The sequence below is a fragment of the Hirundo rustica genome, chromosome 1, assembly GCF_015227805.2.
Source record: "Hirundo rustica isolate bHirRus1 chromosome 1, bHirRus1.pri.v3, whole genome shotgun sequence".
NCBI lineage: Eukaryota > Metazoa > Chordata > Aves > Passeriformes > Hirundinidae > Hirundo > Hirundo rustica.
The window spans coordinates 150,152,302-150,170,382 of record NC_053450.1 but is presented as its reverse complement, the minus strand read 5'-3'; the positions used below and the strand labels follow the sequence as shown (position 1 = coordinate 150,170,382).

At 44.6% G+C, this 18,081-nt stretch overlaps 1 protein-coding gene across 7 annotated transcripts in view; it reads right to left on the bottom strand.

The window, feature by feature from the left end:
* Nucleotides 1-18,081, bottom strand: part of PRKAG2 (protein kinase AMP-activated non-catalytic subunit gamma 2) — a 208,616-nt gene that overhangs the window by 93,174 nt on the left and 97,361 nt on the right. The window contains exon 1 of one of the 7 annotated variants that reach the window (XM_040053960.1): nucleotides 12,271-12,788. The exons of the other annotated variants lie outside the window; for them this stretch is intronic. Coding sequence (XP_039909894.1) covers nucleotides 12,271-12,376 — 106 coding nt within the window. The 5' untranslated portion in view covers nucleotides 12,377-12,788. Of the gene's footprint in view, nucleotides 1-12,270; nucleotides 12,789-18,081 lie in introns of those variants that run through there. 7 annotated transcript variants of the gene reach the window in all.

The following is an 18,081-nucleotide window of genomic DNA, read 5'->3' as shown; positions in this document are numbered from 1 at the left end:
ACAGAAGCCTGTAAAATTGGGCATGGGATGGAGATGGTAAACAGGGAAGGAGCATCAGATAAAATTAGCAGGTGGCTCAAAGCAAATACAAACAAATACTTCTGATATATCACATTCTTAAACAGCAGAACAGGTGCTGTTGTAGTTGCTAGAAGTTTGGTTTTGAAATGAAATTGGACAAGATTCTGGGAAGAAACTATTTAAAGCCTACTAAACATCAGCTTTAGCTTAGGATGTGAGTCACAAAGTGCTGGAGCTGGGAGAGTACAAGGGGAAATGTGTCCCTTATGCTCCTGTCCTGTTCTTACCCTACCTGTGTCAGTGGCAATTGGCACAAAAGAGACTGAACTGGATGGATAATTGGCCTGACCTGGCACACTTGTTCTCGTGCTTGAACTGAAAGTGAGTTTCAAAGTGGTAAAAACTCTAATGTAACCTTACAGCCAAGCAGGAGGTGCCTTCATCCTGGTGCCATCCACACGAAGGTTATGATAAAACACTTTATTTTCTACAGCCTATACTTTGCCATTTGTGAAATGATACTAATGGTGCCCATCTTTTAGAGATACTCCATGATCCACAACTGAACAAATGATACAATGACAAGGAGTTGCTCATTTTTTTAGCCAAAACTTTCCAGCCACCTAAACGTGTTCATATGTGCTGGTCCAATTAGTCAAGGATCTGTGGAAAGGTCTTAAAAGAAGGGGCAAAAAGACATCAAGGCATTAAATTTGATTTTCAAAAGCCCCAACTGCTGCAGAGTATTTAATGCCTTTTGAGGTCAAATCCTCCTTTTTGTGTGTTTATTTTGGAACCCAGGATGAGGGGCTCAGGCTGCTGTTTGCAGAAGCATGAAGAGCCAAGTCCAAGCTTCCGCGGCCTGCTCATGGTGACAAGACATTGCAACAGCAGAGAGAGGATCACACCTGGCAGATTCCTGACTCCTGCCAGGAAAGAAGCTGGGGAGGTAAAAGCGAGCTGGACTTGCCCTGCCTGCAATGCAGAGAGGATGGATCCAAGTCACCTCCAAACACAGCAGCCGGATAACGCCGTGTCAGCACGGCTGCCTGGGAAGCAAGGTGAGTTACAAACTCCATTACGGGCCACTTGGGAAGTGCTGCTCTCCTTTAAACTGATTTAAATTTCAATCAGCTGATTTAAAGCTGGCTTCTGGGGAGTCATTTTGGACAGCAGGACTGCAGCAGAGGCACACTCAGGTCTGGGTGGTCACCCAAGGATGAGGCAGGGACACAAACTCGCTTTGGCAGCTGCAGTGGGACTGAGGCTGTTCCCCATCCCCACACGGAGGGAAAAACTTCTACTGGTATGATTTCTTCAGCCTAATTATTTTCTAGTTCAGGCTGACTTTCCCCTTCGTGTATGAGCCTCACAGATCTCATTTTTGGCCGAGAGCCAGCACCAGGTGTATCATTCCAGGTCCTGACCACTCACCAGCTCCACCCAACAGAGAAGCGGCATCTCTTGATCTCCCAGAGAGTTTTGTAATTAAATATTAAAGAGTGCTGCTCATTCATTGTTTTCCAGGCTTTCATTTCAGCTGGCACTTCAAACCCATAACATCATTTCTCTACAAGCCTCCCCAGTTAAGATTAGGTTTGTCAGTCTTGAGTATTTTACAGTTTTTCTGTATTAGTCTCCTACATCTCAAGGTTAGTTTATGCTGCTGGGATTTCTTGTACAGGCACGTTGCTGCTTCGCTTTATGCTCTGTATCAGACTGGTGTTTATTTTGAGAAAAAATTGTAATGATTTACAATAAGTCCCTTGTTTACAACCCTTGAAGTTCAAACAGAATTCACACAGTCTCTAGTTTTCCTATTACTGCTGCCCAGAAGGATCTCCATGAAGTTTTAAACAAGGACTTGGCTGATAAAAAAGGAAAACTCTGGTATCCTATTATAAGATAGGGGGAGAAAATAGGGAAGAAAATAACCCCAAATCTGACAGCAGGAGAAAGTTGTCAACTGCTCTGGGGTAGGAAGGGGAGTTTTACTGCATCGCAGTGGAAACAGCAGCTTCTTTAGAGGCAGAAGGAGCACTTCCAATAATCTTTCCAGCTAAATGAGGAAAAAACCAGTTTACTGTCAAGAAAAGATCATGCAAGGAGAATACTGGTACTGAGTAACCTGCTCTTTCCTACAGCAAATTTTGTAACTGTGCCAAATCTGCTGCCAGACTGGAGCTGGGAATAAAAGCAGTAGACAGGGCATTTATTGGCACTAACTCCTGCAGTTTGGGGGAACTTCTGCCTTTTGGCAAATACAGCACTGTCATCACTGAGTGACAGCATCTTCAGAAGACTTGTGACTACTCCTGTACAAGTCTTTGAATGATATGTACAGTTCATTTGCTCTCCTCCTCATTATTAGAGGCATTCATCCAAATGTTGATAAAGATTTTGCAGTGACAGAGGGCTGGAGTGGGGTGGGCTTAGCATCACTGGACCTTTTCAATGAATGATTTTCTTCTGTTTACCAAGCTTACATTTCTATTTCACACCTCCATGCCTGCTGTTTGGGAATACACTCATAATAACTTTTCGGTGCAGTTCCTTCACAGCTCCAAAGCTGATTAAAAAGATCTTCTGGTGAAGAGGGAGGTGAGGAAGGATGGGTCTGATCCCCAGACAGTGTAAAAGCAGTGGATCTCAAGTGAGGTCAAAAAATGTACAAAGAACTTATTCTATATTTTGCAATAATATCCCTGAAAAGGATGGAGGGAACTGGGGACTGGTGCCACCTCTCACCTCCCCTGCTGCACGAGTGCATGTCAGCATTGAAAGCTGCTTATCTTAGTTCTTGGAAGATTAACTAAACATAAAAGACACAATTTAAAATACTAAATAAAACAATATATACAGGGCAGGAGCTGTTAAGCACCTACACATTTTAATATCAGCTGTGTCTGCAAACTGTCAGCCCTAAAAGGCCATTAAAATTATCTGGCACTTTATCAAGAGCAAACTCTTGCTGACTGATAATTCTGAATACCTGATGTTAATTCCAATCATCTCTACAAGCTAAATTAACCCTTTCCTGAGCATCACATGTGCTGCCTGTGATATATGAGCTGTCTTTATGCAAATTCTGTTCTTTTTTCCATCAAAGGCATTTTCAGTTAATTCTGTAGCTCTTTAACAAACTTTTAATCTTGTTGCTCTTTTACCTTCACACCTACTGCCCTATCTTCACGAGGATAAGATGTAAGCACTAGCTGGGTTTGGAGGAAAAATAGGATCAAGTATCATTTACAGTCCCTCACAGAGGGCCCTGTCCCTATCAGGTGCCAAAACACTCAGCTCCCCTTAACTGCAACGTGAGATAGCAGTGACTTCACCGACAGCATTTGGCTTCTTTCAGGTTTGGGTCCCTCACAGACTCCTGCAGACACCAGCAACGATTTCCTAAAGGAGCAGGGATTTTGATAACTTACACACAAGAGCTCAGGAGGCTATCAGCTCTAGTGACAGAGCTGCAGGTCTGCTTACAGGGAAGATAAGATCCCTTACGTGTCTTAACCAGCTAAACAACATCCCACAGGGTTTCACATCCCATGTGCTGGGTGACAGCTGCAAACACATCCCTCAGATAAAAAGTGGTGTCCTTTGCCAAAGTTTCAAACCCAGTGACACAGGGGGGGTTCTGGATTAATAGATTCCCCTGAAATATTTGTTCTTTGTGACAGATTATTCCTAAGAGGTTTCAAACGCTCCAGACTTCAGTCAATACCTGACTCTACAGCTCTTGCTACCACTGCCCCTTTCGATTTCCTTCGGTTTTCTTTCCTTGAGATCAAGGTGGTCTATTTTTAGTGCAGGGCCTGGTTAAGTGAGGAGTTGCTATAGTGACAGATACTGATACAAACTGAGTCCCCCTGCAGTTCCTGGGGCTGGAAGGGAGCGCTCCCTGAAGTGGGGCAGCAGCTGGGGGTGCCCAGACACTGCTCAGCTCAGGGGGCTTTCAGAACTGCCCAGGACTCTCAGGGTGATGCTTAATGCATCTGAAACAGCCAGAAGGCAGCCTGGGTACCTGTTGTAGAAAACACACACATCTTGCTGCCTCTGTTGGCCCAGCAGATATGCTGGTGTTGGTCTTCAGCTTTGCAGTGGTCCCCTTCTCCAAATCAGCTGCACAAATACATCCACCCAGAAGTCACTCTGTTCTTGAATGTTCATGAAAACAAGAAGGATTTTGTGCCCGTGTTGAGAATTGGGTGGGAAAAAATGCACAGCCACAATATTTGCAACGTCAGCTTTCCTTGCAACTGAACAAGTGAGCATCACAGAAATGTTGGTTGGAAAGGATGTCTGGAGGCCCCTTCTTCTATGTCCCATTCAAACCAGGTCTGGTATCAACCAAGACCAGGTCAACCGTGGCTTTGATAGAAGAGTCTCGAAAATCTCTTAGGATGGAGGCCACAGCCTCTCTGGGTTACCTGTGCCAGCACCACACCAACCTCTTGAGGGAGATTTTGCTGAGCCTGATCCTCCTCAGGAACAAATTCTCACCTTGTCCTCCTTCTTTTAGCATCTGTGACTACTAAGAAGATTTTGGCTCTATCACCTTTGAAACTGCCCTTCAGGTAGCTGCAAGCTGCTATTTAAATGCACCTCAGTCTTCTCTCTGCTGGACAAAAACAACCCTGCCAGTTTCCTCATCCCCTCCTCAAAGATCCCAAAACATCTGCTGTAGGGCACAAAGCATTTTGACAGCCCTCCAGGAAAAGCCTCTTCAGTTTCCCAGCCTCATTCTGTCCTTCTGTTGGGGGGGGACCAGAAACTGGACACCTTGGAGGAAAAATAGGATCAAAAATATTCCAGATGCAGCCCAGCCAAGGTCAAGGGGGATGGGGATAACAGCTCCTGGATTGCTCCATTCCTCCTGATGTAACCCAGTCTGTGGTTCACCTGCTGATAGTGCCAGCACATTTCTGGGTCATTTTCCAGTTTATATCCACCACAAGCCCAAGTCCTGGGGTGACTGACTCACTGGGAGCATGTCCTGCTGCAGGCTCACCTCACCAGGGCCCTGATGAACATTCCCAGTCCCCTGATCCCTGGATGTTACCCATCTCTAAATTCAGTAATACAGTTGGTACCCTTGGGAAATGCCGACATTATCCCAGCTTCTCAACCTTTCAACTCAGTCCTCCTCTCGAGAAGATTGGTGCAACCCCCACCCAACTTTTGTAGTCACTCCTGCAGTTAAGAACCCTTCCATTACAAGCTTTCCATCTCCTTCACGGCTCAGTTTAACTTGCCTTCTCACTTCTGCCTCATCTGTATTTCTTAAATTGATTTATTGCCCTATTCTTGCTTATTATCCCTAATCATACTCTACACAAGCAGTGAAAATGTCACAAATCATCTCCAGGAGCATTTCACTCCAGGAAAGGCAGGATTGTCACAGGGATCCTGGGTTCACTATCATCATTCCTGCTCTGACTGACATAAAACCACGGGGCCAGATGGGCAGGACCTGTTAAACAACCCAGTGACTGTAGCTCCGAGTGTGTCAAAAGGCTCCTTGTTGTCCCACAGGGAACAGAGCACTGGGAAGCAGCTGTTTTCCAAAGCCTGGAAAAAGGCTCAGAAGAAACGACAGGATGCTATTAATTAATGTCAGCTAATCCCATCGCTCCTCCTCCAGCCAAACTGCCCCAAGCTGCTCAAAGGAGGAGCAGAGAAAGGAGAGAACGGGAACTCTGCGGTGCAAACGCCGGGTCTCTCCTTAAAGCAAGCGAGGCTGGGTGACCTTTGCAGCAGGGAGAATTCAGAGCCCAGCCTGCCAGCTGCACCAGGGTACCTCACAGAGCAGCCCTTCATCTCCTGAGAGCGAAGCCTTCACGTGTCAGTGTGACTCGGGAACGGCAATCAAATGGCTGAAACCGTCTCGAGGCGTTCAATGTCAGCACTACGAGCGCTTCTCAGTCCTTGAACTGCTTTCAGGTTGGGCAGGAATAGAGGTGAAAGTAGAAAACAGCTGAATCTTGGTAATTCCTGGGATTTGCTGATCCACTAAACCTGACAAACAAGCTGCCTCAACAACATCTTTGAAATTGCAGTATTGGGCAATTCACTGAAACTTTGAGCAAGGAGTCAATAGTCCAAAACATTGATTTCTAATTAAACAAAAGTACCCACCTACCTAAATGCTACTGTCAAGTGCAATTTTAGGCTGTAAAAACAGACCTGGCCTTGAAATTTGCTTTTAAAGTCTGACAACAGGATTTCTAATATCGTTGCATGGGAGAATAAATAAATTGTGGTCTAGCTTAGCACATTCAAATAAGTAGAAAGTCAGTCTAGGATCACAGCTTCTCATGCAGATATTCTTTTGAAGTGAGAACCTTTGGAAAGTACAGGAAAAGCAGGGGAAAAAATTATCTCGATGCTACTCCCAACTGGAGTAATAAGGATGAGAGAGGATGCATGGAAATGAGTAATTCCAGGGATTTTTAGTATGTAGGCTGTGACCCTCCAGCATCCATCATCCAGGCTGTGTTCATTAAACTGAGGTGCCACATATGAAAGTCTTATCTACATAAGTTTATTTCAGTCTCAAAAATGAATCAGATATATATTTATATCAGAAGTGACAGAGATAGCGTTCTGGCCTTACATACATATCAGAAATTACTTGTTACCTGAAGATAACAGAAGTGGAGGACGGAAAAAGGAAATACTGATAAATACGTAAATATTATTTGCTGTCAGAAAAAGGCAGGATCTGCACCCTCTTCCACTCACAGTCAGTATTCAGCTTCCTTCTATCTCAGTTTCTCCTTTTCCACTTCAATGAACTCCTCCCCACACTTGCATTTCACACCTTTGCTCCGATTCAATCCTAGGATTTGCTTTTAATTTCTTTCTCTCAGGAATAACATTTATCCCACTTTTCAAGTATCACTATTCGAATAGTTGCCGAATTACAGGAAAACGCCCTTCAGACAATTAAAAATGAAGTGTTTCTGCCATTGCTGTGTCTGGGGGAAAAACACCTGCACCCACAAGCAGCAACAAGGACCAGAAGCACACGGACTCCTCCCAGATGGGAGATCTCCCTGCCCAAAACCACGCTCAGTTTGTAAGGCAGCCCATCAAAAGGGAGGCTCGGCCCTGCTGCTCTCACCACATCGTTGACAACAGCACGTCAGTGCTGAGTAATTCAGTCATTTATAGAAATACAGATATTTTGGACCAAATTTTGTGATGAGATACCCAGAGCTGCCTGGAGCGGGACTGGGAAGAAGAGTCAGTGGGCAGATTCGTTTGCGGCACTGATCTGGAAATCTGTGCCTCGAGAACACGCTGTATTTTTACATGTCTAACCTGCCCTCCAGGCAAAAATAACTTCTTTGAAAATAAATTACTCAGAGAATTTGCATTCTTGGACAACTCATCACGAGGGCAGAGTCTACACCTTCTTTAAGCCTGCAGAGGCAGGATGTTGCACTCTGCTCAACCCACCTCCATTTCAGTTTCCACCAAATCAGTGCAGGTCTTATGGAGTTTATCACAATCTGAATTTACAGGTGCCTGATTGAAAACACCTTGCTGTTTCTACTCTTTCATGGTCAGTGTCCTTTTCCCCCCATTCAGAATGCCTCAAAACTGTGCACAAAGCCAGGATGTGCCAGAAACCACCAAGACAGTGACTATAAGGAAGCAGAAAATGGCAAATTAAAAAGTCTCAAACATTTAATCAGGCTTGTCACTGCTTTTCTCCTTCCCAACAACCAACTACAGAAATTTCACAGCTTCCAGGTCTCGGTGGTTTCTGTAGTACAAGATTAATCAGTACTGATCAGCCAGGGCTGCACATCTTTTAAAATTACTATGAGCTCAACAGAGCATGAAAACCAGTAGGGAAAATCATTAACAAACCCAAACTGTCTCAGTTTCTCATGCCCAGTCCCTGATGATGGTGGTTTTAAGCTGCTTTACTAGAGCAACAGGATTTTGCTCTTTCAGTTCATTTATGGCCGTGCCAGAACATGCAGCAATTCCTTCACTCTCATTTATTTCTCCAGATTTTTTTTTCACTATGATTTCTCCCCCACTGCCCCACAACAAAAAAACATCCCACCAAAATGAGAAAAATAAATATCTCTGATCCTTCCACAAGCAGCACCACCCACTTTGGGGTGAAGTGCTGGGTGAGCTGCAGCTCTTCAGGCTGGAAGAGGAGATAAAGTCTTGTTTCCTTTTTCCAGCTGCTTCTCCCCATGTTTTCTGTGCTTCATGTTTTTACCCTGCGCTTCTCCCATGTTTGCTGGCCCTGTTCTCCCCAGTGAAGGGTGACGAAAGCCAGGCTGAATTATCTCCTGTGTTTTCATTTGCACTTGGAGAGGCTGTGAAGCACCAAACCTTTGGTTTGGTGTAAGTCCTTGCCCCAAGGAGAGCTGTGTGAGCCGGTCACATCCCATGGCATGATACCTGCACATGATGATCATGGATGCAGTCACCACATCCCCATTATTGGGAAGGAAGAACACAATTTCTCTGCTGGACACACGATCCACACTCAGACCCAACCCTGGGGGTCTGGGAAGGACCATGATAAGGGATGGAAGAAGTCCCTTGAGTTTTTGACTGAGAGGGGAAGACATTTCCCTTTAGGTTGAGTAAGGACACCCCACAGCACTCTAGAGCCTCAGCAGCTCTCCATTCCATGGTGGCTACAGAGACATGAGATAAAATGTGCACTGAGCAAGTCATGGAGCGACTCTGGGACCGCCTGATTCACGTGGGGCTGAAGCATCTTTGCACTTGTGTTTCTTGGGGTCTGAGACATCCAGCAGGCTCACTCAAATATGCATCTAATTAAAACAGCTGACAGGGAAATTATCCCTTGGGGTGGGACAGGGCAACGCTGAGGTTTGCTTGGAGCCACTTGACCTGGGGAGTTGGGGCTCAGCTTTGGCGCCTGATGCTTAAAAGTAACTCCTCCTGATAAAAGTAACAAACCCCAAGAGGAGCAGCACAGGCAAGGAGAAGCTCCTGGCCATTTCCACGCAGCTAAAAAGATTCCAAAACAAGTGTTTTGAGGCTAAATGCCCAGCACAAGGCAGCCCTGGTGCAGCCTCACAGCAGCCACATGTGCTGCAGAGCGGCTCCTTCGCTGGGCACTCACGGCTTGGGTAGGGAAAAAAACCCACTTTAAACATTACTCCTCTTGCATATGTCACTCAGTCCTTTGTAGAATACATGGTGTTCTTTAAAGGGCAGAGCAAATAGCCTCTCTGGGGTCAAAAATTCTTCCCCTTCAGAAATGCCACGGAGCCTATCCGTTTACAACACATCGGGCTGCTGCCAGGAGGAGAAACAGCCAGAACCCTGCACAGCAACTGCAAGAGGAAGGAGGAAACTATGCAGCGGTGATCGAGAGCCTGGAGAAATTTTGGGTAATCCCTGTTCTCAGCCCTGCCAAAATCCTATTGCATAAATCAGCTTCCCTGCTGTTTGGTGGACAGCTCAAGCTTTGAGGTCTCCCCGTTGGCTGCTCCTCTCCCAGAGCAAACTGCGGGATCTCTGCCTTCGCTTCTGCTCTCGTTTGCTCCTGATCATGCTTATCCCCTTTCCCTCTCTGTGTGCTCTCTGCTTCTGTCTGCATTCAGGTCTCTCCTTGCTGTGCACTTGGAATAAAAGCACTGTAAGGCTCCAAACCTAGGGAATTACAGAGATGACCATCCTTGGCAATGCCACTCTTCATTTCTCCACCAGGATGCAACCTCTGCAGCAGTGCAGGAGGGAAGGGGTTTAGCTCAACTGATACACAGAAGAACGGTACTACTTGATCATTTTAGTTGCAGTGGCCTGATGGCATCTAGCCCTGGGAAGCCAAGGAGCTGCACTGGCCCAATCCTGTTTACAAGGAGTGGAGGATTCTCCCTTAAAACACTTACAGAAATAGGCAAGAAAAATAAAAAATTCCAAATTCAACTATCCAGGTGTCAGATTATCCCTTTTGGGTAAATATCAGGGGATATTTTCCTCTTGTTTCCTTTCCCATCCCTTTTCTGAATACAATCCAAGCTCATTTAGCAACAGAGGCTGCTGTCATTCATTTCTCACCCCTGATGGTAGATGACAACCAAATGGGATGTGCTGGTGTGTGACCAACCCTGAGGAGCCACCAAGCCTGGCTGCTACCAACGCTCCTGCACACTCTAATACTGATCATAAAACCTGCTGAGAGCCAGCAGTTCTCCTGAAAGCTGCTCAGAAAGTGTTTATTGAGGCCTAATAGCTACGAGATACAGATTAAATGTAGCAAATAATGCATAGTTTTTGTTTTGACACTTCCCTGCAGTTAATTCAGGCCTTTGGGGTGGGGGGCAGGAGGGGAAGGCACTTCCAAGCTTGTTAATGTGTTCCCTGAAAGGAACTCAGACTGTTGGGATGGCAGAGGCAATCCCCACAGCAGGGTATCCAAGGAAGGCAGGAACTCAGACACATCCCATTTGATTTTTCCCACCCTTGTGACTCGGTAGTTCTCTGTTGGTGATGGAAGTGCAGGGAGCTGACCTGGTCACACCCTTACAAGAATGGCATCTGCAAAATCTGCAGAGTAAAAAATGTGCAGAAAACTCTGCCTGGTGCTCGCTGTGCATCACTGGAGTGGCTACAAAACTGCAATAACAGGAATGAGGGAAAGAAGGAGCAGGTATTTTGGCGCTGCTGGCATTATAATTCCAGTTTCTTTTACATAACTCTGTCACAAACAGTACAACTCATACAGTCAGGGTTTTTGGTGCAGAACAAATGATTTTCTCCATGGAGGGGTTTGAGGACAGGGTTTAGAGTTAGAGTCAGAGGAAGCAGACATGCAACATTATGTTTAGTGCTTCCAGCACTTTTGCAGCTACTGTCTATTCCCCTCTGTTGATGAAACCACAATAAGACAGTGAATTAGTGGTGCAAAGTGCCTGTCAACATCCAATCAACAAATTGCAAGTATGCTTCTATCTATTCTACATGAGAATTTAGGGTGTTTAATTAGAAAGTTGGGAAGGAATTTTATGTCTTTAAGATAAATATTCCCCTTCCTGTTGCATAAACCCTGTGAGTCTGTTGCTGACACTGTGAAACTTCAAAGACCTGGGTCATTTCTCATTCACGTCACCTTGACCTTCCTATCACTCCCACAAAAACCCTCAGGTGGGTTTAGGGAAACACAGAACAAGACACAGTAAACAATTCTAGATTTAAAATCACTTAATTGTACACAACAGGAACAAAAGCAGAAGTGTTTGCAAGGATTACAACTGTAAAATTACACAACCAATCACGAAATAAATTGGAAAGCATTAAATAGAAAACCAAGTCCCCTGAGCAGCCACTCATCCAACAGCTGTAATTCCCTATTACTGAATTCCCTATTCCCTATTACGTGTGGCTCTACATTGTCCATTTGATCCAACACTATTCCTAGTTTCATCATCCTGCTGGATTTGACACAGTGATCCTGATCAATAGAGAGTAGAAGAGCCTTGCCTACCCTCTGTACATGGCAGGCTCTCTAAAGCGAGCCTTCTCCAGCTGATTCAGTGTAACATCAGTTTTAACCCCCGTAGTCACAGAACAGAATTGTTCAGTAACACTCATGGCCTTCAGAGAACCAGCTACCATTAGTCCACATAGGACATGCATTAAAATCGGTATTTCTCCATTATTAAGAAAACAGCCAGATTCTGTTAAAAAACCCTTTTCTCCTGACCAGATCCCTATGAGACACACAGACACTCTCTGACACACACAACTCAGCACCTGTATTGGAGCTAATACAGGGTGACCAGGAAAAGCTTTTGATTAAGAGAAAACTGTCTCTAATTGCAACTCAAACACCATTACACTGATAACTCCACTATCAGAAAGATGTTTTTAAATGCATTAGTTATGAGAATGATAAGCATTTTTTCTCTACTTAAAATTCATGTTTCAATAGATATTATTAGGCCTAACTTAGCTATTGTTCAATTAAAGAGACATCAGGCAACAGCCCCTTCTGAATGCCATGGGATTTACTGTAAAGCTTCCTGTACCAGCACTCTTTTCCTAAAGGCTATGGCTGATGTGTGCTACAGGTGTCAGCTCAGATTTCCATCTGTGGTGCAAACCAACACCAAAATAACCCCCACGCAAAAAATGCTTGATTCAGGGAGCACAACGCTATTGCTCAATGGTTCACTATCACCCTCTCCCAAAGAGCAGCGTCCCTCCTCTCTGGATGCAGAGGCTCCTTACCAGGCAGGCCCTGGGGGTCGGAGTGGCGCCTTTCCAAGATTTTGCATCGCTCCTTTTTCTTCTTGCTCCCTCTGAAGCTGCCAAAACGCTTCATGAGCTGCAACATGCGCTCGTGCGGCGGCAGCTGTCGCTCATGCCCGGGCTTGGAGAAAAGAAAAGAGCACGAGGGGCAAGGCGAGGCGCTGCTTACACCAAAAGCCCGGGTGTAGAGAAAATAAATCTCCAGAAAGACAGTGTGGCTGCAAAAGGAGTCCAGCTGGCCAGCAGCTCAGCTCGGAGGTGCCTGGCTGTGGTCTCTGTGGAGAGCTGTCCTGCAGCAGGCTGCCGACCCTTGCTCGCCCGGCGCTTCCAGCCTTAACTCCGGCATACAGCAACTGCCCTGCAAGTCCGCGTGGACACGGGGAGAAGTTCAAAGTCTGCCCAGCTTGCAGCCACAGAGCTCTTATACAGCAGCTGTCAGAAGCCTCGGAGACCAAAACAGCATTTCCCAGTGGATCAGCTCATGTGGAAAAGGTCAGGAGCCGCCTGATAAACTCCCTTGTTTAAAAACTACCGACTGTGCGAAGGAGCCACCAGCCCTCTCGAAGGGAACTGTCATGTGCAGCTTGGCACGATGGCTCTTTCAACAGGCTGTAAAAGGAAACCACCCCTGGACAGACAATTCCTGGCAGCGATGCCCCAGGCGCGCTGGCACCACGACGTGACATCACCCAACTATTTTGATTCACGTGTGCCGCGTCTTGGGAGTGACAGGAGAACCCAGCTGACCGACAGTGAGCTCCGGAACGGATTCACGGGATCCAGCTCCTGCCAATTCATGAAAAGAAGGCTGATACTTTCTGGAAACCACAGCAGGAGTCATGGGCTGGAGGTTCTCTGTGCCGTGCCCTCCCCGTGCTGCACGCATCCCTGTGCTCAGGGCAGACTGCTCGGTTCAAATTCGCTTTCTATGAAGCAAAAGGCACCGGCACGGCTGATGGTAACAGCTAAATCCACCTCCTGCTCTTTCCAATGAGACAAACATGCACGAGGCTCTTGTTCATCCCAGTCAGGCTGTGTGATGATGATGGGCTCTGAGTCTGTACATTTAGAGCTGTTTATTTTAGGAAAGGGTTGATCATCGTGCACTGGATCTTGAGCAGCCGGAAAGGGGTGCAGGCATGACCGAGGCATGGTCAAGCCATCATAGCCAACCTTCCTAAGATAATAGTAAATGCTCTGTTAAATCAAAAGCTTTTTTTAGAGTTACAGAGCATCAGCCTTTCCTCTGGACACCACTTTCCTCTGGACACTCACCGTATTGTGAGGCTCAGCTCTTTCAAAAATCAAACCCCATATGAGTAATGAGAGTCTTATCTTTTTTATTCCTAAGAGGAATTAATCATTATTTCACCTTTTTCCTCTACAAAGAAACATGACTTTTTCCTTCATGTCCATGTTGCTTCTGAGACTTACTATCATTAGAAAGGAAAACAAAACCTAGCCATGAATACTGCAGAAAAGGCTTTATCAACACAGATCCCTTGCAGGCTCTGGTTTTTCAGAGCTTACAAGGAATCTGTGCTGATAAAGACCTTTTCACTAATGCAAGGGCATCTTGGGACTTCAGGGACCCCAAGAATGTGTGCACAGGTGACAGCAGGTTCATCTACCAGAAGCTCCCCAAATCTACCCTGTGGAGAACGTGGAAGAAGACAGTACAGAAGACACCACCATTCTTTCACCTAGCAACCAAAACAATCAAATTATTACCAAGGCACTAAATTACCTTCCACACAAGGCTCTGAACTGATAGCCAAGTGAGGCATGATGATAATTAATGTGAAGCTGTTCTCAGACTTTCCCCTTCTGACTAGTCCTCCCACTTTGTTTTACCCTGACCTCTGTGGCCCTGATTCAGCTCTGCAAGTGAACATCCCACTGTTAAAAACATATAAATAACATAAATAACCATCCTTGGCATAAAATCTCCTGTCAGCACAGTGTGTTTGCAAAGCCCCTTCTCCAGCCCCTCCCTTGAGGCTCACTGTTCTCCCAGCGCAGAGGAGCAGCAAATGGAGCAATGAGTTGAGGAATCAACAGGGGAAAGTGTCTGTGTGACTTAAATATTTGGTTTAATGTAGCTGTGAGAAGTCTCAAGCTCTGCACACCCCATCTGGCTTTGTGTGACCACCACATTTACCCCTGATTTTTGTCTGCACTGTCCCCTCCCTTCACTCTGCCACGATCATGGCACCACGACTGACAAGCTCTGGCTCTCCCCACAAGCACGTTTCCAGTGCTGATTCTCAACCTACTTCCATAAGTACTTCCCATTTGAAAACCAGCTCCCCAAATCCAAACCTGGATTCTCCTTGCTGTAAACTGAGCCTAGTCACTCTTCTCTTACCATGCACATGGAGAACAGTGTTCCTTTCTGATCCAGAGTCACCCCTGGCATATTTGACAAGTTCTTTAGTTCCCTTTCCAGTCTTTACTCGGCCAAAAACACAAGAAGTGTTGCCTGCACCCCCAATGCAGTCTGAACCTCAAGCACCCTCTATTTCAGAAAAGCATTCCTCACTCTTCAGGGGCCAAAGGATTGCTAAGAATGACTTAATGTTAACAGAAAGCAAAAAATTTAAATCCCTTTTTAATGAGATAAGAACTGCTATTGCTTCTGCATGGAAACAGCCCCCTTCTTGATAGAAACCAAGGATAAACAGTGGCTGATGACCTTTTCAAGCAGGGCCATTGCACCAGGAGGGCTCATTTCCCCTTATTAAGGGAAGCAGCAAGACTCTAATGTTTCTACACAGAGCTACTAGAAAATGAAACAACACGGTTTAACAACTGACTTTCACAGTAATTTGTTAAAAAAGCACTAAGTGTTTTGAGTATAATCAGTCTGTCTCCCACAGCTAATGGTCTAGCAGATACTTGCACATTTACACCAGGTACTACATCTTCCTAATGATTCCAGCGCAAGGATCTTGTAAAACTAATAATAAAAAGCTGTGCTTCAAAGTGTTCCTTTGGGGCCATCTATGTTCTGGAGATTGAAAACACAAATCCCTTCCCATCCCTTCCAAACATGCATGAAATGGACTCTTGTCAAGCTACATTAAAATCTCCCAAATGACTTATCCCATATTATGGGGGTTTTTTAGCTGCATAAGGATAACACCGTGCCCCTCCAAAAATCCTACACAAACTCACTCTGAGAGATACCAAGCAATGGGCAGCTTAATAAAATGATTTTTGGGGAAGGAGCAAACAACACTGGTGTATGTGTGTGAAGCACTTCCCTACCCCACTGTACCTGCAAAGCCCCCCAGACCTCAGCCCCCAAACCCCCCACCCCTGCCTGGGATCTCTCTTTTTGATGCTCCTTGCTTTTAAGTTCTCCATCTCTCAGGATAAAAGGACCTGCCCCTAGTGATTTACCACAACTCTTCAGCCACAAACGTAACAAAAATCTGGTTTTTTTCTCTGGATGTGACGTGAAGATTTGTTATATGAGGCAGAATTGAGGGTGATTTTCAGATTTGGTCACCAGACAGAAAATATGGAAGATGCCATCGCACCAAACAAGTGCAGCCACTGGATGTCAGAACTTTGAAACACAAACTGATTTATCCATCTCATGGAGGTGTAAATTCTGTGCCACGGGGAAAACACTTTAAAAACTGATATTTCAAACCATTCCCTCAGTTGCCTTTTTAACAGGAGCTTGAACCTGACATAAAAATGTGGCAGCAGAACGCAGGGCAGGCAGTGGGGACCAGTTAGTGCTATCTAATTTATTCTGATGTGAAAATGGAAAAAACAATGTTTCCCTCCTCGAAATTTAAGAGCTCATTTAGCTCAAAACAGGAAGGCTAAGAGGAATATGTATCCCCTTAGTGACAATTACTGTTTGAACTGGCTGCTGACTGCAAATCAGCAAAACCAAGTATTTCCCTTTCCTCATTGCTGAGAATTTCCTCACTCAAAATGCCCTCTGTTTTTGTCATTGCTGAGAGAAATAAAGCTCAGAAAGGTAAAGCATGAATCATTCCTGCATTTCTGCATGGATCATGTTTCTCTGCCATGCTGTCCTAAAAGTTTTCCCTAAATTGGATTTTTTTTTCCTAATTTTCTCTTTTCAAGCTCTACATAATGATGTTGGCAAAATAGAACATTTCCAAATGCTGTCAGCGGTGCTGGCACATGCTTACATGTCTTACAACACCAGACTGATCCTAACTGCAACCATATTTCATATAAATAGAAAATGTGGAAAATATTTCAAAATAACATGCAAATAAATATGTAAAAGAGATCTTTGCTCTAAAAAAACCCAAAAAACCACTCGAGTCCAGGTGATGCAAAGCACAATAACAGAAAGCCTGTTCAGCCTGAATACCATTTGCAGGCTGGTTGAACAGAACATATAGCCCATGTTTTCAAAGAGAAACACAAACTACCACTTTCTCCATCTGGTCCAAACCCAGCTCACACCCAATAAAAGAATTGCAAGTTTATGACTCCAAGCTGGGCTCAATTACTTCCCATAATCATAACCAAGTGTTTCCCTGGAGCGAGTTTTCGTCCTCCTTTTTTAATACTACTTCATGCTGCTTTCACTATAGGTTAAGAAAGATTTCAAGCTCTGAAAAGATCTGTCAGAAATATCTAAAAGTTTAATTTCACTTCTTTCTAGCAGTCCTCTAAGGTGCACACTATGTTCCCCGGAAATCTTGGTGAATTACTTATAAATTACACCCTGGTGTCTTTGTAACACAAACCAGCAGGAATAGGAGTAACAGCGATGGTAGTGTTGGCATATTGGTGATTTCTAGTGAGAAAAACATTATTTCAGACCCAGAGCATCTATCCCAGAAGAGCAATAAGCTGGGACTGATGACTATGATCCCATCCAAATGATAATTTTATCATTTCCCCACATCTTTCTGATAAACTTGGTGCATATGTCTCCAGCACTCACTTCTTCAGCAATTTCAGATCTTATTGTGAAAAACTGAGCTGTTTTTAAATGCATCACAATCTGGCTGTGCTCAAAACACCAAAACAGGATTTGGATCCAGGAAGTACAAGATGTCTGGTGACAACACCACTTCTAAAATTTAGTAAGTTCTCAGCCAAAGAAAAGCATCTCTGTAGTAACTTTTACAAAAAAAAAACAAAACCAAAACCACCACCACCAAAAAAACAAACAAACAAACAAACAAACAAACCCAAACCAACCAACAAAACAGCAGAGATAATAAGATCCTTAGAAGCATTTTCCACTTGTGTTTTTCACTTTTCTCACCTCTTCTTCCTTCTCTTTCTTTTTGCTTCTATCAAGTCTTTCAAATATATTGATCCACAAAACCTTGAGAAGGCTATAGGATTCACTGGAACATCACAAATCCCCTTTTTGTTCTCTTCTTGTCCTCTTTTCTTTACTGCTTCTTCACTTTTCATGCAAAATTGGAACAGATTAAATGATGTTAAAGCTAAAATGGGCATTGTAGGGCTGAACAAAATACCCCCTTCAGATTAAATTAAAGTCTTCAAACCAGCACTGAATGGATCACAAAGGAAATGTCAGCAAACGAATTAAGACAGAGATTGCTCAAAAAAAGTGATCTGTTAGGGATGGCCTGAAAGTGAAATTCATACAACTATCCCAATACAGAACTCCCACGAAACATAAGAGACTAAAAAATCAAGAGTATCACAACTCTACAGAAATACAGGCCTGCACTGATTCTGGTTTTGAATATTTATTTGGAGAGAAGAGAAAAACCCACTGAATTAGCAACAGTTGGCACCGGTGCTCAG